The 22,769-nt window shown below is 29.8% G+C and overlaps 1 protein-coding gene across 2 annotated transcripts in view; it reads right to left on the reverse strand.

The window, feature by feature from the left end:
* Positions 1-16,944: 16,944 nt before the first annotated feature.
* LOC121127931 (uncharacterized) overlaps positions 16,945-22,769 on the reverse strand; it is a 29,515-nt gene continuing 23,690 nt past the window's right edge. For both annotated transcript variants that reach the window (XM_071892718.1, XM_040723518.2), the window contains 6 exons: positions 19,389-19,565; positions 18,700-19,318; positions 18,378-18,637; positions 18,161-18,262; positions 17,777-18,078; positions 16,945-17,709 (listed from right to left, as the gene is read on the reverse strand). In XM_071892718.1, coding sequence (XP_071748819.1) covers positions 17,463-17,709; positions 17,777-18,078; positions 18,161-18,262; positions 18,378-18,637; positions 18,700-19,318; positions 19,389-19,565 — 1,707 coding nt within the window. In that variant the 3' untranslated portion in view covers positions 16,945-17,462. The remainder of the gene's footprint in view (positions 17,710-17,776; positions 18,079-18,160; positions 18,263-18,377; positions 18,638-18,699; positions 19,319-19,388; positions 19,566-22,769) is intronic.

Raw genomic sequence — 22,769 nt, forward strand, 5'->3', positions numbered from 1 at the left:
TTCATTAATTCCAACTTCCCTACTCCTCCTCTTTCCTTATTCCTTTCTAGCCATCTCTTTTTCTTTCCATATATCTATGAATATTGTACAGATATAACCAAAAATAAAATATAAATTTGCATAGACATAAAAAATTTCATTCTGCGATATTTTTTTTTTTTTTTTTTTTTTTGAAAGCCACTAATTACATTTTTTATGATCTTTGATGTTAATTATTACTTTAATGTCCTTTTTTCTTACAATATATATAAAACAAAAAAAAAACACACAACTTTCTTTAATTCCATACACATTTATATATATGATATAGTCATAGCAAGAAGGAAGTTCTTCTATGTTGATGACGATTATTATAAATTTCTATACATTTTTTAATGGGAAAGAGAATGAAAAAAATTTAATTGTGTTCATATTGTGTATAATTTCTTTTTTTTTTTTTTTGTTTCTAGTTTTTCATTGACTATGTACAATTATGGGAGGGGTCGTCTTTATAGCCAAAGTTTGTACAATTAAAATGTTTATGAAGATCTTTATATATATAGTACATTTATACATATAGAATGACTATTTTTTCTTTTAATGATTGTTGTTTGACGAGTAAAAAAAAAAGGACAAAACAAATTAAGAAAAAAAAAGTTAAATGAAGTTATGTTTGGGGTTGAGAAAAAAATACATTTGGAATTTTTTAAGATTCGGATAAATCCACTAGGAATTGAGTTTTTAATGATTTTTACATAAATGAAGTTGAAATTATGTAATTTATGCACATTCTTTTTAATTTATAGTCAAAAAAGTGAACGAGAGTTCACATAAACAAAATAAAATAAATTCAAAGTCGTCAGATTGTGCAAAGACCCTGAGTCTTGTAAACAACAAACCAACTATCACATCTAGAGTTATAGAAAATGGTGATATGCTAAATAAAGAAAGAGAAAAAAAAATATTTCAGAAAGTCCTGCATGTCAGTCCTTGATGACGTCACTCAACTTTATTTATTCTTATTTAAATGGGTTCTAGTACTACAATATTAAGGACAGGTCCCAAGAACTGATAGAACCACTTCTAAGACTGAAATGGATCCAAAAAATAATGACTGAAAAAACACCTTTTAAATTACCAGCTACAAAAAATATCGCACTAGCTTTAGGTCATATATTCTACAATAACTTTCATATCTTAATTGTACATCAACCGACTAATATAGCAATCATAGTCGCAAGATGATAGATATATAAGTTTAGTAAATGAACGAACTCACAAAACATTTATAGCCTCTCGATGGTACAGGGATACTAAGTTCAGTAAACAAACAACGATCATACCCTATTGAGTATGAGAGTAATAAATAAATCATTATTGATATTTGTAAAATGTTCTTCAAATATTACAAAAAAAAATATATTTCGTATGTTTCCTCTTCACTGGAGACTAGGGTATTAAAACTCGTACAAACACGTTGAATATTATCCATATGGTATTTTTAGATACTATAGTTTTGCATTAATGCTTTGCGTAAAGAAATTTTTCTTTTGGACGTCAACATTCTGATTTTCGAAAGATTTAAGAGTGGTATTGTCAACAAAGTATAAGTTTATATATGTAAAGGATTATAAAAATTATTGAATAAATGATTCTGAAGATTTATATTAATTTATTGATTTAAAATTGGTAATGGAATCTAGGATCATATGTCAACATTTAATATTGGTTTTATGGGCTTATGTTTATACCAATAACATGGTTGCTTGATCTATCCATATTTCCAGGAAAAGATGTTTATGTACACCTAAATAATCACCTACCACGGAACCTTTCTTTCGATATACTATATACAATCTTTGTTTACATTCAGTTCCTTCAATAATCTCGTGGGATGGATCAAAAATTTGAATAAGCTTTGCTCACTATTTTGTGATCTAGAGCATCAAGAGGATTTGATATCAATGGTGTATAATGGCTTCCTTGACAAAGGATTACTTTTCAATACTCCAAAATGTAGATGAAATGCTGCTAACGAATGGATCCCTCAGATATTCACTTTGAGGAGCAAATAAAATTTCCTTGTTACGAACGATATAGATCAACTCAAGAATCATTGTCATTGCTAATGATATATACAATAAAGTTATAGGATAATTTAATACTCAAATAATTTAATTATATGAGATTCATGAATTATGAAGAAGAAATGATTAAAAATGTTTTTTTTTAGTATCTAAATAGGAAGGCTACTTCTACCTGTTACTGCATCAAAGGCTTTTACTCTATAGAGCCGTACTTTTTTGATTTGGACTTACACTCTAGTCCGATTGTTTTAATGGACTCTGAAGCATTTGGAATCGTAAGCATGAGGACTAAGGAAAGGTGGACATGACTACGCTAGTGACCTGCACTCATAATACAAAAACTCTCTATAAATTTATCAAGTTCTTCAAAAACTTTTTATCTAATCGTCACTATATATTCCTCTACGCTACACTTAAACTTTTATTTTGTTTTATAAAACAATGATACCCTCCCATTTAGCAGGAACATCTAGTCCACTGTGATAAAATTAGTTGTGAAAACTTCTCAATAATTATTGAATAATAATTCCATAGTTGGGAAGAGTAATTGACTAATTACCTACTGATTTTGGGCCTTTTTCTGTTCATTTCGTAGGAAAGATTGCGTGAGGCATTAGAAGCAACGACGTCCCTATCCCTAAGGAGGTATAAGACTGTCCCTATATATATATATTTTTAAATATATGTTTCATTGAATGAACATTTCCATATTAAGAAAGGGGCATAGGAAATGGGTACTAAGTGCACACATGGGTGGGGTGAAGGAGCAAAAAATGCCAAAAACTTATATCAATATATTTTACAATACATAGGCCTATATACAAATTCTAATATTATAAAAAGTTCAAACTTAATTGTTGTAAATTCTGGCTTTAACAATTACCGATTTAGAACTAATCAAACTTTCCTGTGTTACCATTCTTATCTGCCTACCAGTAAAAGAAAATTTGCACTTTTATTAATATAAAGAAATTAGAAATATATCGGAACAATTTATATACACACACTAACGCAACCTTTCTTATTAAAAATATGTCCCTGTTTTTATGTTGTGTACATGTAGTAGCTTGTACATGTAAATTATAGAAGTTGCCATTTTTTCGTCTTGAAATGCATTATTTAAATTCATCATTCATCAAATTATCAATTATCTATTAAATTCACATAGTTATTAATTATGATGTATATTTGCGTGATATCTTGCGTGATTTGGGTGATTCAAAACGAATTGATTCGCCATGGTTATCACGTTATCACGCCATAGTAACATACTTTATGTTACCTCAAATTGAAGCGCATGGTCTCCACGATATTTGGTTCTAACAAGACGGTGCCACTTGCCACACAGCGCGCGTAACAATGGACTTATTGGGACATCATTTTGGTGAGCAATTAATTTCACGTTTTGGCCCGGTGAATTGGCCACCAAGATCGTGTGATATCACACCTTTGGACTTTTTTCTTTGGGGCTACGTAAAAGCAAAAGTCTATGTTGATAAACCAGCGACGTTGAAGCATTAGAAGTAAATATTCAGCGAGTTATTCGTGAAATTCCGGTCACAATGCTCGAACGTATCATCGAAAATTGGCGCGAAAGAATGGACCATTTAAATGCCAGTTGCAGCCAACATATGAAGGGGATTCTTTTTTACAAATAATTCTACAATCCAAAAGCCGTTCGTTTTGAATCACCCTTCATTACTAATATAACTATGGGGATTTGAGTTTTATAATGTGCATCAGAACACTTCAATTTGAGTAATTTAAATAAAGTTTCCAAAAATTACACCATTAATATATCCATAGAAATTTCAATTATTCCAAAGTTAATAGAAATACTAGGTTAGACTATCATGTAATTGGGCTTGCTATATTTTGTAATTTGATGTATTTTACCAACTGATTGGCAAGACAGACAAATTTTCACCAAAAAACGCAACCAATTATAGTTTATGACATTTCTATTGCTATGTTTATCAATTTGATGTATCTTACCGACTGTTGGGCAAGAAGGACATATTTTGAAAAAACAGGCAACCCCTCACACACTATGACGTCAATATTAAAAAGTGTTTTTGGAACTCAAGTATCCGTTGTACCCGTGTTATGGTATAACCTTGGATTTATATTAACCTTTCTCATCTCAAGTACTGCAAATCTTTCATTCCTCTCATTTTTTGGTTGCAAATTGCACAAAATCGTAACTTGTACAGAACATACACAAAGTTGTACCCCTGGGTATTTTATAGTAACATCAACTCTTGCTTTCTTCAATCTAGAAAAGGAGGTTCCATTAAAAAAATAAGGGCATTTCAAAATGTGACCATGACATACAATTGTTACAATTTGACAAAATTGAAAGAAACATCTGTTCTTTTGCAAAAATTGATTGGTAATTGTCGTGAAGAAGTCTTAAGAAACTAACATTGATTCAACTTAAGAGCCAGCTAGTGAGTAAAAAATAGTTATGTGCTCCCTGATTCATATACCAAAACAGTATGAAGAAAAAAAAAGATAGTATAATATACAGAGTGCACCTTATAAAATAAATAAAATCTCTCATGGCATTTAGTTCAACTCATATATATATATATATATATATATAGTTGAAACAAATTGAAGAGGTTAGTGAGACCCGAACTATAGAAGAAAAAGATTAAGTAAATTTTCCAGAATGGACCAAGATCTTCTACCCGAAAAACAAATTGAAAAGACTAGTGAGACCCAAATTGTAGAAGAAAAAGATGGAGAGAAGTCTTCCAGAGTAAACAATGATCCGGCAAATGATGTGTGGAACATATTGATTATTCAGATTAGGGAAACGAATGTTCTCTTTTAGAAAATGATAAGAGGAATGATGGAGAAAGTAGAAATGAAAAAAAAACACAATCCAAGCCTCATTTGGATGTTCATACAATTCTGGAAAGACGTACTCGTGGTTCCTCTGTGGGGAAAAGAAGTAAACCGGATACAGATCTTTCCCCTGTAAGAGAGAAGAAACAGTCAAAAAGCTCTGAGTATGGTACTTCTTGATAGTTGGTGGACGACTCCTGTTATCCGTTTATATATTTTTTTACATTATTATAAAATGAAGCTATCAAACAAAAAAATACAGATACAAATTATGCAGTAATGAATCACTTGAGGTCATTGGATCCTGACATCGTTTGTCTTTAGGATATTAAATCAAAGATATCTTCTTCTTGCTATAATAACCATCCCATTTGCTTACCTAAAAGATTTCATTGTTTCTTAAGTGGAAATGGATCTAATAGAGGAGTTTTGACTCTTAGTTCAAAGAAAATGTTTCCTGTGTTAAAGAGTTCTCCGACAAAAATGATTGGCATAAAATTCGAATTTCTTTAAATGGGATGAGTTTCAGTCTTATAACTGCCTATGGGCCGAATGAATGGTCTACTTCCTTTTTTCAAGCAATTTCTATTAACCAAATAAAGGATTCAACTCCTTTCCGGCTATTTGGGGATGTAAATCTACAAAATATAATTTTTAAGTTCAATTTTGTTGACTTAACAAAAAAATCAGTCCGGAAGAGGGTTTTTCCTTGAAGGAGAGGGAATCAGTCTTCCAAAATTGACTTGTCTTTGATTTCTCCTACATTGACTCATATGGTAAAAAATAAAAACATTTTGTAAACCTGAACCTTCCGCTGCTCATAAATTGATCTGCTTGGAATTACACACTCTGGGAGCTGCATAGTAAGCGTTTGGGCCTCCCTAGGGGTTGGAAAATAATAATAGTGTCTTCTTTGTAGGGAATAAATGATGATAAAAAGTTTATCGTGCAGTTACAAATCTCCACAGATTGTATTAAATATACTAGACCCTCCAAGGACTGTGGAAAAATATATAATAACACACTTCATGCGTTTGTGGACTGCCCTGCCATCTATATCCTAAAATATTTTGCATCTATAAATCTATAAGGGCTGACGAATGGAGAAGAAAAATATGTTAAAGGTCTTGTTCTTTTTGGAATTTCAAAGAAAAAGATTGGAACTTCTTAGGTAACAAGGGCTCTGGACTTATTAATTCTTAATTGTAAAGCCCTCATCACCAGCCGACTAACTAACTATCAGCCTATTCGGAAGGATGAGTTGAGAGGTATCATCTTGGGAGCTTCAGCCCGCTATGTCTCTCTCACGATGAAAATTCCTAAATCAGGATGTGAGTCATGGAATTTTGCAGCCGAAGAAATCCGGTACCTTCCATCAACTTCACGGAATTATGAAGTATTTTAAAAAGGGTTTTAAAAAATTTTAACAAATATTTATCATTATTTTTAATTTGCATGTTTACTGTTGTTTTTATTTAAAGGTTAATATTAGTTGAAATTCTACCCCGGAGCATTAAATATAAACTATAATGTTTATTTATGTAATTTTTACGCAATTGCTTCGGTTTATTTATAAGTTCTATATAATATATAAACCAAATAAAGAATGCTGAAAAATAAAAGAAATCTGGAAGTACTTTATTTAACATTTAAAAAAATGAATGTAACTTTAGATGAGGGTTAGCAACGAGCTAAAGTACGCTCATCAAATCTTATAGAAAAAATCAATACTGTACTATTGTTTTATTTATTCTTGAGGACATAATGCCAAAGTATGGAGTTAGTAGCTACGTATGAGCGGTCTCATAAAAAGCAAAATTAGTACGTTTGTTGGAACCTAATAACTCTGAGCATTGTCGGGTAGAACTACTAGTTTAAAATAATGTAAAATACATCTTATAACAAGATTTATTTTGCCTATTTATCAAACAACATTTTTACTTATGATCTAACTCTTTTTTTTCTTCTTTTTGAAGGCTTTCTTAACTCAACTTTTTATTTATTTATTGTCAAATACTTTTTTTTGTTCTTTATGTAAGAAAATGAAAGTAAATAAAATATTTTTATTTAATCGGATTACATATTTTATATAGTCGCGTTAGGAGCCGTCAAAAGAGCACAGTGCCATGGTAAGAAAGTAAATATAAGTACATTCAATCGTTTCGAGGTGATGAGATCATATTCCTAAATTATATCTATATATATGTACATACATAAAAAATAATCTAAGATTATCTTCAGTTTTGACATAGTGCGTTTATTTCATGTTTTAACATACATATGTACATTATATATTTTAGAATCGAAAATATAGTCGCAAAAAAGGGGACTGAGAAATAAGGTAAAAAAAAAAATCCAGTCCCTTATGGAAAAAAATCATGTCAGTGACAGTAGTTTAATAATTAAAATATGAAATTAAAATGAAGTTTGTTTTAATTATAGGTTTAATTAGCCTACTTTTTTAAAAATAAAACATGAAATATTTTGTAAAAACAAAAATTAGGAATTAATTTTTAATAATGTAAATTGATATTTGATGGATCTCAAAAAAATATTAGCTAATTATGTACGTATGTTGTATTTTTCTTTTTAAACCATTTAAAAGTCTGGAAAATTAAAAAAGAAATGGGGACTTTTTCGTGTATGTTTTAGTTTGGAATAGTGATATGCAGCGAGCTAAATTTAGCCCCTCAAGTATTGTCGAGATTCTACAAAAAGAATTATAGACTTGACACGTTACTCACTTCAATACTTTTTGCTTCTTAACAAACTCGTCGGTGAAAAAATTAATGTTTTTAAAAGAATTATTAAAAACCAGTCCTTTCCCCCCGTAAAAATTTAAATTAAAAATTAACTTGACTAATTTAAATTGTGGCTTAGAGTAATTCATCAATTTATATGATCAACACGTCATTTTTGTATAATAATCAATCCTATTATATCCAATCACGCAAAACAAAGAAAACCCTTTTTTTCCCGTTCCAAATCGGCTTTTTTTAAATTTGTTTATTTTATTATTTACTTTATGGAGAAGAGTTCTCACAACAATTTGAAAGGCTTTAAGGTTATTTCGAAATAACAAAAGTTGCGTTCATGAAATTTGGATATCTGAGCTTGAAAAATTAGTATTAACTACAAATGAGGCGAATAAAAAAGATAACACACTCAATGAGTGTAGCCCGGGACTTTTCAGCTCATGTGTTATATTATCAGTAGTATTAATATTTATTGATATGAATGTATATTGAATAGCTAATGTTAAAAAGTTTATTTCTTAAATATTTATTCATAAAGAGGAGAAATGGATTTAAAACAACATTCTCTAATAAGTTGTGTTGATATGTTTTTAATGAAAAATTATCTTTAAATATTAAAAAAGAAAAACAGCTGTTGAGTTATCTCTTTCTTCTTTTTTGTTCAATATTTAATAGGTGGGCATGGTGTTAACTTCTCCCTCTGAAGTAAGCTCTCTCCGATATATTTGATGGGAATTTAAAAAAAAATACATAGTACATTCAATATACCTATGGGTGACAATAAAATCTTTTTTTTTTGTTTTTAAGTAAATGGCTTAAATTAAAAATTGTTCCTAGGTGTACAACAAACATTGAAGACTAGTTTGAACTGTTTTGAAAAATATTCAGAGGTAGCTAAACGGCCTTAAATTTTTGAAAGTTTACATTTTTATAGAAAAAACGGAGTATTTGCTTGAATACCATCCATATACCTCAAAATAAAGCTTTTTAATTGTGTATGGGTGCCACACTCCCACATCGTTACCATATGTTCCTTTGCTCAAATTGGTCATTAATCAACAAAACTAACTATAAACCTGAAACTGCAGATGAAAAGATGGCATTTAGGATAGTACTATTAAATTTGTCAAAAGATCATCTTAAAAAAATATATTTTCAAACAACGAAAATGGAGAAATATTAATTATATATCTCGAGAATGCTCCTGAGTGTGGAGTTAATTTCATGTAACCTGGTTATAATCCACCATGTTCGTTGGCTTTCCAAAGTGATAAATATACTCTAAACATTTGAATATATATATATTATAATTCAAATTGACTTCCAAGGAAGAACGAGGATTATATGACGGTCCTTTGAACAATGTTTATGGCATTTGTCAGGGGAACACATTGTACTCCTTCTCTTCGATGATAAAGGAAGTTCAACTACGAAAAGGAAAATGCAACTCTCTATGTTTTGCACAGGAGCCCAAAAAACTTAGCCAATTATTTTTTACATAAAAATATTGAAAACTTTTTCACAAAGAAGTCAAAAAAAAATCTAGAAATTTAGGAGCTGACTGATAGTTTTTTAGTAGTCGATTCAAGCTTTCGAATGGAGGCATCAGAAAAAATTGCTTCGCTCTAGTTATGCTGAAAGAGAAGTAATGTTCTTCATAGAATACAGAGTGCTAAAATCAACTGAAAAGTCGGAACTTCAATGTCTTCTACAAGTTGTGGAAGACCTTCGTAAGATTGATCCCAACACTAACAAGAAAATACATACCATTTGTCTAAAACTTAGAAGAAGAAATTATTTATATATTTCATATTATAAGAAAATATAAATATACTGATTTGAAAAATAAATTTACTTAAAATATGAAATAATTTGAACAGAATAAATCTTGTGTCTAAATATTTAAATATAAATAAGGGTATTTATTTGTTCATTTATTTGATATAGCATTAAGAATAAAGAGCAAAATGTATTCAAATGATTTTTTTTTTGTATTACCATCTTCGAATAGGATGACCTAGATTTTTATTGCTGGTTTTATGTGTTAATAGAGAATTAAAAAATGTCCCTTTACTTAAAAAGGTCATAAAAAGGTAACTAAGGTCATGATAACTAAAAGTTTAAAATTGTTTCGTTGAATTTAATGTGAATCTTCATATTTATCAGTCTAATAGTTGGGATACAATATGCTAAAGAAATAAATAAAGCGTTAATTTCAATCAACTTTAATGAACGCTATTTTGAACGTATATATATATGTATTTTTTAAATAATTATAAATTATATTTTATTGAAAATTTAGACGATCAATTCATTGCTTTTACAAAAAAAGAAGCTTTAATTTGAGGTATATGGACAGTATTCAAGCAAATTTCTTTCACAATATGAATTATCAAAACTTTAGGACCGTTGTTGAGCTATCTATATATATTTTCAAAACTGTTTCAACTTTTCTCAAATGTTTTGGTACAATTAGGAGCCATTTTTTAACCTACTTTTCCAAAAAAATTGATTTTATCATTTATTTTATCGTTAAATTTATTAATTTAAATATAATCATAATATTTTCCCAGAAGTAATGCTATTTGAAATGTAGAACGTTCTTATCCTTTTACCATTAATTCATTTTTTCTCCGGAAATCATATAAACGGCAGCCTGATATTAACAAGGGTCTTAATTCAGTAGTGCCATATATCTCTTTCCCGCCTTCTCCTCGCTCTCTTTCTTTCCATACAAACATGCCAATTCCACTAATAAGTAATAATAGAGATTCTAATTACATACATCAACAATCTTAACCGGACTGTATGAAGTAGATTTATTCCTTGTATGGGCGTGAAACTCTTTGAATAAGAATAAAAGAAATAAAGAAGTGTCGTGAAAACGTTGCCGTCTTCACAACAATCAATACAGAGTTGATCTTATATAGTAGTACACATTTTTTTTTTTTTTCAATATTTCAAGAGTAAAATTTAAACGAGAGGTTTTGTGAAGACATTTATTTTTCAAAATCATTTGAATATACTGCTCAGCACAACTTTTATTCAATATGTGAGCCAACAAGTCTAATAATTGCCTCAATACGAGGCTTAAACCCTTTGCCTCTAAATTTACTATCTAGTCACACTTGAGCTTGGTCCAGTCCTTTTTGATAAAAGCCTCCGGAGACATGTAAAGGCTTCAAAAGTTTGGAAAGATGACACGGAGCTCCGTTTTGAGTGAAAACAAAGTGATCCCCGAACTTTACTCTGACCGAAGGTGGCACTTTCATATCCAAAAGTTCGATGTAAGCATCTGCATCCAGCCATAAATGAGAGGGCAGCCTTTGCATGTGACGTCCACTGCATTTTTTGTTCTAAAACATGTCTCACTGAATCGGAGAAATTGTCTAGTTGTTTGGTTGTGAGGTATGCAGCTGTTCTGCTTTTTCACAGTGGCATCAACGGTGAAAAAAAATTGATAACAAAAGAACAAAAAAATTTGTTGGCCTGAAGAAAAATTAAAATCTTCATAACTCTTTCCAACCGTCTCCACTTACTCTGTTCAAAAGATAAGATCCCTAGTAATCCTTATCCGTGAATTTGCACCAATGCTATTCTTATTGAAAGTAATAAAGTATGTACTACAAGATAAAATCAACCCTGTAGATAGATTTGGTGAGGGAATACATAACTTCTTAATTTTACACAAAGAAGTGACGTCAGTCTAGGTCTTAAGAAGATTTTGACAAGTTATGTGTAAATACTAGCTTTTTAGGTACACGATCCGAGTTTTTTTAAAGTATTTCTTTGTTTTCTTCATATAAACTGAACGCTAATCGACACACATTGCTCGAAGCACATCACTAATTTCTTATATGTATATTAATATATTTTCTCTGTTGATCATCATAACTTGAGCCAAAATAAAGGCCATTGTGTTACGAGAGAGTGCGTCTTTGAAGTTGATGTATCCTTGTTTTTATAGAATCAAAACTCAATTCAGAATGATACAACTTTCCCCCTCTCCTTTGCCTATTTTAATAATGTACATACATTAAACGAATTCGTTTCATTTGAAACAAATTCTTTGTGTGTTTAGAGGAAAACAAAGAGCATGTCACTTACAATTGACTTGTTTGTTAGAGCTATGTTATTTTATACAAATAAGAGATTTAAGATTTAATGCTCGTTTCCGCATATTTAAGGGTTACATGGATATTTTTTTGGTATTTTACAAAAAGCATACATTTATCTTGCTATGTTTTGAATCATCCAAATCTTGACTAATAAACGAAAAGTAGAGTCACATTTTTATTTTGTTTGTTTGTTTAAATGATTCTAATTGTCAGCAATATTGTTGAACGAAAAATAGTCGTACAGTTGAGAAAATGACTATTTTCCTTGGCTTACTAATTGTCTTTTGGTTAGGAGAAATACTTTAAGGAAAAAGAAACAGATATCAAAAACTACATCCATAAGATCTACTTTTTGTGTAGTGAGTATTTTACAAAAATATATTTTCAAATGTTGAGAGATATAACGGAAGAATATTATGGCTTCCCTGTCAAAAATACTTGGTTTTGTGAAATAAATAGGTTCGTTTTCAGCATTGATTACACAAAAAAAAAATAGTAAATAAATAAATACGAACAAAAGAAAATATTTTTGTGCATGCTATTCATCAGTTCTCATAACATTCCCTTAAAATACTTATTCCTTGAATCTACTATCAATGGATTAGTATATATTCATGTATTTTCAAGAGTTGCTTCCCTATTAAAATTTATGAAACTTTAGATTTTATTTTTTGTGAGAATGGGAGAGTTTGTATCACCATGGGATGTAAATTGGGCCATCTGACTTATCAAAAAAGAAGAAGGATATATATTCGCTTTACATAAGTTACCATTGAATCTCAATGAGAGAGACAAATAGACCAGAGCGTTTGTTCGCTCAAGAAATCCTGAGCGTGCTCCCGCTCAGTTACGAATTTAGTGAGCACCATCTAGCTCCTACTCGTTTTTAAAGCAATAAGTGCGAATCTGTTCAATTAAAAATGACCTTCCCTCATTTTTTCGTTCCTCTACGAGTATTTGAATTTTACAACTCTTTATGATTGCAATTAAATTCCTGATATTTTTGTAAACCACTTATTCCAAAAAATGAAGAGAAAATATGTACAAGAATAAATGAAGCTTAAAGACCTAAAGTTATATTTACAATTTGAAAAATTCATAAATTGTTTAATCCAATGTTTGAACAATTAAATATCTGATTCATAGACAAAAGTTTTTGTGTTTTTTTTTTTTCGAAGATTTCATGTTTTCAATATTGACATCTATCCTTAAATAGTTGACTAAGTATACAAAATACAATCTCAACGGTAGCTCAGGACAGCAGTGCATATATTAGAAGGTAACATCTGCGCTTGATTAGATCTAACGACGATTCTGCCAAATATTCCAATTACATTGAAATCAAATTATTAAATTGATATAATTCATAGTACCACTTGCAAATCAGACAATATTAATTACAAAAAAATGATGATCCAATATTTTCCTTTTAAACCGGTATTATTTAATGGATAATGGTAAAAAAAGACATTTTTATACAAAAATATAGCATCAATATTAAGGAACTTATGACCAATTTATCATCGGAATTTCATCACTTTTTTTCCTACCGTTTAGGTTAAAACCTACACCAATATCTTTGATCTAATATGATATTTTAATAAAATAACCCAACTTTCTTAAACATCAAGAAAATTGAATGAAACTTTCAGGATTTACAGAGTATAGTATTCTGCAAAAAAAATTTAGTTTTAAATACTTGCAAATTAAAAAAAAAATGATAATAATAGGACAAAGTACTACTTTCAAATTGCACAATAATAAATATTGAAGGTGCTAATGTGGGTTTAAAATTTATGTACTTACATCGACAGACTGATGGAAAATTTAACAAGATACTAGATAAATAAATTGATTCACGTCCATGTCAATTGATTTCCCCATTTTAGTCATGCAAATCTAGCATTTATATGGGTACCCCCAAAATGGACACTGATGGACTTTTATGTACATCTTCTACAAGTTTTTTTTCCGCACCATAAATCGGTATTTTCTAACATTCCTTATACTAAGTGTTAATGGGGTTCCCAAACAGGGTATTTTGAACTTTTTTTGAAACTTTTGAACTTATACTTGAGTGAAAATTTTGAGATCTTATGTCAATTTACAATATAAAAATATAATAAAATCGTATTTCAGTTGGGAAACTTGGTTAACAAAAAAAAAAGATTTATCTTCCAACGTGCTCTCCATACAAGAAGGAGACGGTAATGTATCTGATACAACTGATGTCTGAGTCTTTCTAGAGTAGCCATGTACATGAGAGGCAAACTCGTCAACCGAAGACAGCAGAGAGCCACAGAGACTGCATAGAAAATAGATATTCTAACTTATCTTAATACATAACTTCAACCCTCTTTTCTTGCAATCATTAAAATTATTATTGAACCCTCAAACTTTTTGATGTTATCTCATAAGAGGTAGAAACGTCCAAAATAATAAAAAATTAAATAAATAAGGAAAAATTCGAGCAATTTGATCGCTCTTCTAAAATGTAAATGTAACAGACTATATGTTGTTCAACCCGTCCTTATCTTTATTGTATATTGCAACCGTTACTAAGAAAAAAAAACCATTAAGTCATTTGGTAGCAAGTAAATTCTTCTCAACTATGTAGTTATTCTTAATTTAATTCTAAGGAACAGTTGTTAGCTAAACAAGGACACATTTGTCTTCGACAAATCTACATTCATTGCACTAAAAAAGGTGGAAATGTAGAAAATGGTCTCTGTAAAAAACCAGTCTAAATTTTTTTGTAACATTTATTTCCACAAAGATGTCAATTGCCTCATCAAAAAATCTACTTTTTTTTCAAAATGATAGAATGTATAGTATTATAGATCAAAATATAGAAAGTCCTTATTTTCAAAATAAAATACATAAGAGGTTTCGTGAAAAATCATATTAATTATTTAAGGGAATGGATTGATACAATATTTTATTGGCAGTTTACTTAGTTCCCTCACAATTTTTTTCATTTTTAACAGAAAGAGTTTTTGACTTTGAAGATTCAAAATATGAAGACTAAAGAGTCATTTCAAAAGCACATTTTTAAATTAAATACCGTGCTACGCTGAACAAAGTGGGCAAGAGATTTTACATACTTAATACAAGTGAGTCCATCTCTAAAAGAAATGACTGAATTCGAATTGTCTCTAAGAGCATTTCAAGTGACTATAATTGTAATCACAAAATGATTCTCATTTGTACTCTATTAAAAATTTAAATGATCATTTTTTTCGATTATATTGATTTTGAACAATATCACATAGGCTATAAAGTGCCTATTAGTTAATTAATATTATATAATAGTAATATTAATTATAATTATAATTTATGTTCAATGTTTATATTTCATTTTTAGCACAAATGGAGAACAACTTTTCAACTTTTAAAGTACATGAGTTATTTTTTCATTGTAAATTGACATTTATTTTGATAGTTGTATGTAGATTGCTGCTAGAAAACTCTGCATCATTTAATTTCCCCTCATAAACACAAATTGACTGAGAAGTTTACCTATAATAAGGATTCCTGTATTGCTATGAACACTAAATGTTTTTAAAGTTTACATTATTTAACTATGTATATGGATTATTCCATGAACACTCAAAATTTATTCATCATATTTGAATAAAATTTAGTCTGTCATATCATTGATTAATATTGTGTCTAATAGAAATGATATTGTTGATATCATCACTCTGCATTTATGTCTTTACAAATGTAGATATATTTAATCTGCCTTTTTATTGTTTATCTATAATTAAAATAGTGAATCTAAATGTGCTATCACTAAACTACTGGTATTTTTACATATATATTTATCACGAAATCGGGCTTTAAAATAATCGTATTGGCCAAATTTCTGTACTCTAATTGATTTTAAGCAATTAAAAATATGTATTAAAGCCTTTTATCTCTAAAATTACATCAGAAAAAGTTTTTAAATTTTGTATTTGCCAATTTTTGAAGCTGAGATATTGATAATACTGTATCGTGATTTAGAAAAAAAAAAGGGCGCACATCCGTAGTTAGTAATATCGATTTTGGAAAAAGACTTAAAAATCTTAATTTTCCCGGAAAAAATCTAATATTAAACAGTCGATCTGACCAAAAATTAACAATTTAGAACTTGTACATGCCACCAAATCGGATGACATCAAACCTGAGATCTCTAAATTAATTATACGTGGAGTTATTTGCGTTCAAAAAATTTTGCAAATTTCAAATTATAAAAATAAATTGAAAAAAATATTTTTTTTTTTATATTAGATATTGAAGCAATGAACTAATTTTCAAAAATCAGCACCAATAAAATCTCAAGATCAAAATTGCAACTACTTTTATTTATATTTCATTATATAGCACCATTCGTAGTTTCGTAACTAAACAACGTTCCTTAAAAATCCAACTCATAATAACGACTAACTGTATTTAGAATCTTACCTTAAGAATGAAACCACGCTCATTTTGCTACTAGTTATACAGCGTGATTGTTACGCGTGATTAAAAAGTACGTTAATTTGTCACACCCAGAGTTCGGAGCTGGATTAACCCTTAAATTTTATCAAAAAATGTATTGAACACTTTTGCATTTTGAATTGTTTGTCATAAACCATTCAACTGATGGCGCACATAATAGATCAGTTTATAACTATTGATCTATTGAAATTCTTTTTGATTCGGTTATTAAAAATATATAGTTGACTTTGGCCATATTTTCTACTTTAAATATTTCAAACATCATATTTCTGACTTTGCTTAAAAAAATATTCAAAATTACTTCAAATAAATATCCCATTCTAGGAAAAAAAAATATATACAAGTGGACGGTAAATGGAGTTGGGGGATATGTGAGACTAAATTAGCTCACATAAACAAAATTATATCAGAAAATTTCACATTCATATTTCAAGAGGTAAAGTCATTCTAAAGTATATTCAATCTTCAAATTATTGAGAGTAATTTTTTCATTGAATGAGTAAAATAAATCTAGAAATGGAGTTAATAAGTATCTACATAAACATTGATATTAGCAATTAAATAATTAATATTCATCCAATTATTTATGTACCAAAAAACACCGATTTTGGGTTCTTTGGTTATTTTTTAAATTAAATGTTTTTGGACAATTGGATGCTGAATGCATTTAAATGATTAATAAGCATTTATTTCATGTTATTAAAAAAAAATCAAAAGTGTTGAACATTGATAGAAACAAATAAAAAAAACACAGAGATACTTTGATGATATGAAATACTACAATATTTTAATTTTTGATAAATACAAAAATACATTGATTTATATGTAGAATAATAAATACCACATCACAGGTTTAACAGTAATTGTATTCGTACGTTAACTATTTCTTCATTCTCTTTTCACTTTTATCACCAGGTAAATGATTTAATAAATGGTTGTTCGCATATTTATAATAATTAAACAATAAGAAATATATATAGGTATCATTGATTAAGTTTACACTATAAATACAATTAAATAATATAATATATAGCAATAATATGTTACAATGGCAATCTGCGTGTACACTGTACATCCAACAGGATTAAAAAATAAGAATAATTCTCTTTGACTAAAAAATAAAGTGACAAATGCAATGGATTGATTGACTTCAGGCCCGTGTCCAATAATTCCTTGCACTTTTTTTAATTATTATTCCAGGGAGAGGCAGATAAATCCTCTGGATTATTGCAATCATTTGCATCTAGAGACTCTCTTTGATTGTCGGGCAAAATTTCCGTTGCTCCATCTCTTGATGGTGAATGATAACTACGCTCATCTTCATCTAAATGTTGATCCTCCTCCTCCTCCTGTTCCCCATTCGTCTCCTCAGCTCTTTCTGTCTTCAGACCAAAGCCATATGGAAATGGATTGTAGTAATAATCATCGCGTCTACATAGAAAAAAATATAGATAGATATTCCCTCCATTAAAATGAAAATAACTATTCAAAAACTCACCTAAGATTCCCATTCGTCCCTACTCCTAAAGATGCTCCAAGTCCCTGAAAATAAGCTTGATGTTCTGCCACAAGTACTGCTTGCTGTTGTTGCTGATAGCTCATTAAATCATTCCCATTGTAGGAAGAGTGCTCTGGGGATCGACTAGACGGAGATTTAGAGGATGATTGTGATCCACCTGGTGCTCCTCTTTGAGGACGACGACGATGATATTCGGTTTCGTCTACAGTCCAAACAGCACCTTTCACATTCTCTACTCGCATGAAGCATTTGTGAAGAGAGAGATTGTGACGAACGGCATTCTAAATATGTACATATATTGAAATAATATTAAGAATAAAATACTCATAAATATGGAAGCTGTCAAGTTCAATCAAAAGTTACCTTCCAAGTAGCTGCATTGCGACGAAAATATGCAAAAGTGTTTTGAAACCAAGTATATATTTCATTTAAGGTTAGCTGTCTGCCAATTGACTCATTGATGGCCTGGAAAATTAAAATACATTTTAATTTTGCTCTTTGTTTATTTGGAGTTATTCAAGAGCATGCACATTAAAGTATCTGATGATCCTGAATAAAAATATAAAGATTAAGGATTTACTTGTCTAATGAGGGCTGCATAGGTACAAGGAGGTCTGACATCCTGTAATCGATAAAATTCCCTATTTCGAATGATCTCGTTCTCTGGATCCAACCCTCCTTTTTCTGGAGATAATGATGAAGAGGATATGACTTTTCCAGATGATTTGTGGCTACTGTTGTTGTCAATATTGTTCCCTTTACAGGAGGGCGATAGAGGACTACTACGGACTAAAAGGGTCTCTGATATAGATTCTGTGTTTTCCTTGTTATGATATGAACCTGGAGAGATATTAATATTTTGTAGAGCCCATTGTTAAGTGTACGTAATATATGATCCTTACCTCTTCGTCTCTGTTGATGTCCTTCGACCTTTAAATGATACTTGATATTTTGATTGGCGTTGCAATTGTTATTATTATTATGAGCCTTGTTGTTATTGCTCATCCTGGTGAGGGTTGGAAGTGGAGGAGGAGAGTTCAATCTTTTAACCTCCTCTTCCTCGTCTCCTCTTTCCCCTTCCCTACTCTCATCCCCTTCTTCGGTTCTTCCGCTACCACTCATGAGATTATCTTTCTTCATACTAATTTGCAACCTTCTCCTCATCTCTTCTTCCTCTTTCAGCTTATTGAAATGATCCATCATCGCTTCAAGCCGATCCTTTTCTTTACGGATCTGTAACTCTAGTTGAGATACAATTTGTACTTGAACGCGAGTTTGAGCTGTGGAGCGATCGGATATGACGTGCTCTGAGTTTAAATGAGATATAAAGTCCTCGAAGGACTCAAAAATCATTTCACAGCCCGTCCAACGGCATATTCCATGACTAAATAGAGGATGGCGAGGCTCTTCTTCTGTCTTCTGGGATGAGGGCAAGAGTGAAGCAGCAGATTCATCTGATCTTCTTTTTCGAATATGAATAGAGGTTGAACGTTTCATGTCTCCATTCTCTAAATTGTTATGCTGTAAAAAAAGAATTAGATAATGAGGTATTGATCAAGGCAACCATGATTACACATGAATATCTACATACCAAACTCCCTCCAAAATGGGAGAGTAATTGGTTTTGTATATGAAGAGAGTCCATAGATGTTATTTTTGAGTTTGATAGGCCATTGAAGGAGTTGTGTCCTAGAAGATTTCTTGTGAGGAAATGTTCCAATTGTCGACGACCAGCCTCAACAAACTCTTTCTGTTGGTGATGATTGATCTATTGAGTAAAAGAAGGGAAAATGAAAAATCATTTACGTACAGACGTTTATAAAGAAATGAACCTCATTTCTAAGAAAGTAGTTTTGTTCTTGTATCAAATAGAAGAACATAGTTCATAGGATATCAAGGCTTGACTAAACAAGCTTATAGAATCTTAAAAGAAAAAGGTCGTTCCGATTAGAACCTTTCCTTTCATTTTCTTCCTTGTCTTACAAGCTTATTTTATCACATTATTAAGAAAAATGAATTAATAATAATGATCATATGAAAAATTGTGCCTTATTACGGTGAATTAAATAATTTATCCAGCAATAATTTCAATAATCGTGCACGCCTTTCTGCGGTTTTCCAATATAACTTTCACATCTTCTACATATCAATTTACTACATAATGATTAAGATCACTCTGTTGTTCAATTTTTGTCATATCCTGGTGAAACCCTTGAAAAATGATCTCAAAAGATCAATTCTAAAAATGTGCATATTTTTTAATAAAATGTATCATTAATTGATATTTATAGAGTAAATTAGTTGATTGAAACTTAATCTATAATTTACATAGATAAATGTAACAATAAAACTGACTCACATCAGTTTAAGCTTAGATATAATTAGATCCGTAATTTTAAATGAAGATATTGTCGTTCTACTTGGATGGAAATACATTAAATATTATTGTAGATTAAATACTCTGAAATAGTTTACTTGATTTAACTTGTGAATAACTCAGAGATTTTAGATCTTAAGGGATTCTGACCCCCAAAAAAAATATATTTTATGAAATTTTTGTTCATTCTTTTTATAAGAATTTTTTTCTTCTTCTTTAATATAATGCAAATTATACCATAGACATAAATATACTTTATATACGTTTGAATTCAATATAATAGGAAAATTACAAGAATTATGTATTAAACTAAACGCAGTTGATCAAAATCAGGGGAACAGGTATGTAGCTACAATAGAAACATAAGATATTCCGTACACTGGTTTATATATCGGGTAGTTAAAAATACTTTGATACTGAGACATATATTTGGTAAAGAATGTGGAAGAAATCGTTCTTCTTTTGCAAGGAGGAAAGGGAAACTTGAAAAAAAAAATTCTACATGAGTGGTAAAGAAAATATATTGTCCCCCAACCTCAACTTTTGAGAAACTTTACCTCATTCAAATAACTCAAAAAAAATTCAATAAAGTTTTTTGTCACAAATTTGGTATTTAAATTTGTAAATGGGTATTTATATTTTCATTTTGTAGAAACTTAAGAATCAAAGAAATTATGTTTAATGCAGATACAAGAGTCCACTGATGAGATCATCAACATGTAATTTGCCCCTCCTCCACCTCCCCTAGAACTTGGAAATATATTCTGGCTCCAGTATTTTCCATAAGACATAAAATTTACCCAAACAATCAGATTTTGCTTCAATTTACATATATTGGCCCAGACCCAGAAGAAGTAAACTGTCTTTTAATTGACATGTCTAATCTATTAAATAAGCCTATAAGCTCAAAAACTAAACTTCCTAACATTACAAGGAAAGTTGTCCATAATTATTTTAAGTGCTCAGTTGATTTTCAACTTTTTTTGAATTTCGATTACGGGCAGTGCGGAAATGTTGCCTTGGGATATGAAAATAATCAGTACACAATTTCTACAACTCCACCTTTAGGTGGTACATTTTGTTCAAAGTTTTTGACAATTAAAATTTTTTCCTCATTTCGAATATATTTTTTGTATACTAGAATTTTAAACAAAGCTAAATATTGATAAAATCTAAAAAAAAATAGACTATAAATTATTTTTTAAACAGTTATTTCTCCAACAAAAAGAAGAAATTAATACAAATTAGGATGATTCGTGTATAAGGCGCACCTATTTTAATACTATAAAATGAATAGTTTTAGTGTGAATACATTCAAAAGCTAATTTTATTCAATTCCTTCGTAAAATTTCAATACAAAAAATAGCTTAAAAATATCATTTTGATTAATATCTTTTTTATGACTCACAACAAGTATGTAATAAATGTCATATGAAGATGAGTTTGTATCTTCATATCTGTAATACCCTCAAAAATTGAGTCCATTTCAATAAATGATGTCCAATAATCTATTTATTATTCCTATTTCATGTTCTTATAAACATTTAAACAAAAACACATAGTCACGCATAAAGAACATTTATTAAGTGTTAACAATACACAGTTTTATAGCGGGCCTTAGTTTGAAACACAAACATTTTTTTTTCTTTATGCTAAAGTGTCCCCAAAATGTCAAGAAAATGTACTTAAAATGTGTTATTTATCAGGGTATTAATGATGAGTTATCCATAGTTTACTTCAACCATCCCCCCAACCCCCCAATAAAAACTAATTTTTTAAATATTCATTTCTATTTTTAAAAGCCCTATTTACAGTTATGCAAATGTGTCATAGTTTGAACAAACAGGGTATTTGAAAAGGTAATGTCATTCAAAAGTTACTCAATTATTCCAAAAAGTGAAACATGAATCATACATATTCAATATATATGTATTTGAAAGGATGACAGGTGATGAAAGTTGTGTGTATTTGAGGAATGTTACGAAAAAAAAGATCAAAATCAACATGATAACCCAGTCAAATTACAGAATGTTTTGGAGAAAAGCAGCTTATATGTCATGCTGTTTCATTACATCAGGTACAATCAGCTGTAATCAAGGAGGAGGAGAGAAGGAAATAAACAAAAGTATTTGCAATAATTACTCCAATGTCGATCCTGAATTATATTCTTCGTCCAACAAGGACTTGCGATTATAACTCTACAAAAAATCCTCAAAGACGTCTTTTGTTGACCACACTTGAAGATCACTGATCAGGAGTGAAATAATTATGGCAACAGCTTAGGAAAAGAAATTAAAATCTCCTGATTTCTAATTCAAAAAAAAAAAAAAAAAAAAAATGGAAAAAAATACAAACGATGTTCATAACATAGGATGATAATATTTTGATTTCCGAAAAAGAAAAACACTTTTAGGTAGGAGGGAGGGATAACTTGAATTCTAAAAAAGTTAGACTCATCTAATGATTTCGTTTTGTTGAGCAAGAAAAAAATATTTTAGTTTTTACATGATATTATAGTTTTTAGATGATATTTCTATTTATCGATTGTATTTACATTTAAAGCCAGTACTTTAAAAGAATAGAAGGGAAAAGAAA

This window comes from Lepeophtheirus salmonis, chromosome 13 (assembly GCF_016086655.4).
Source record: "Lepeophtheirus salmonis chromosome 13, UVic_Lsal_1.4, whole genome shotgun sequence".
Lineage (NCBI taxonomy): Eukaryota > Metazoa > Arthropoda > Copepoda > Siphonostomatoida > Caligidae > Lepeophtheirus > Lepeophtheirus salmonis.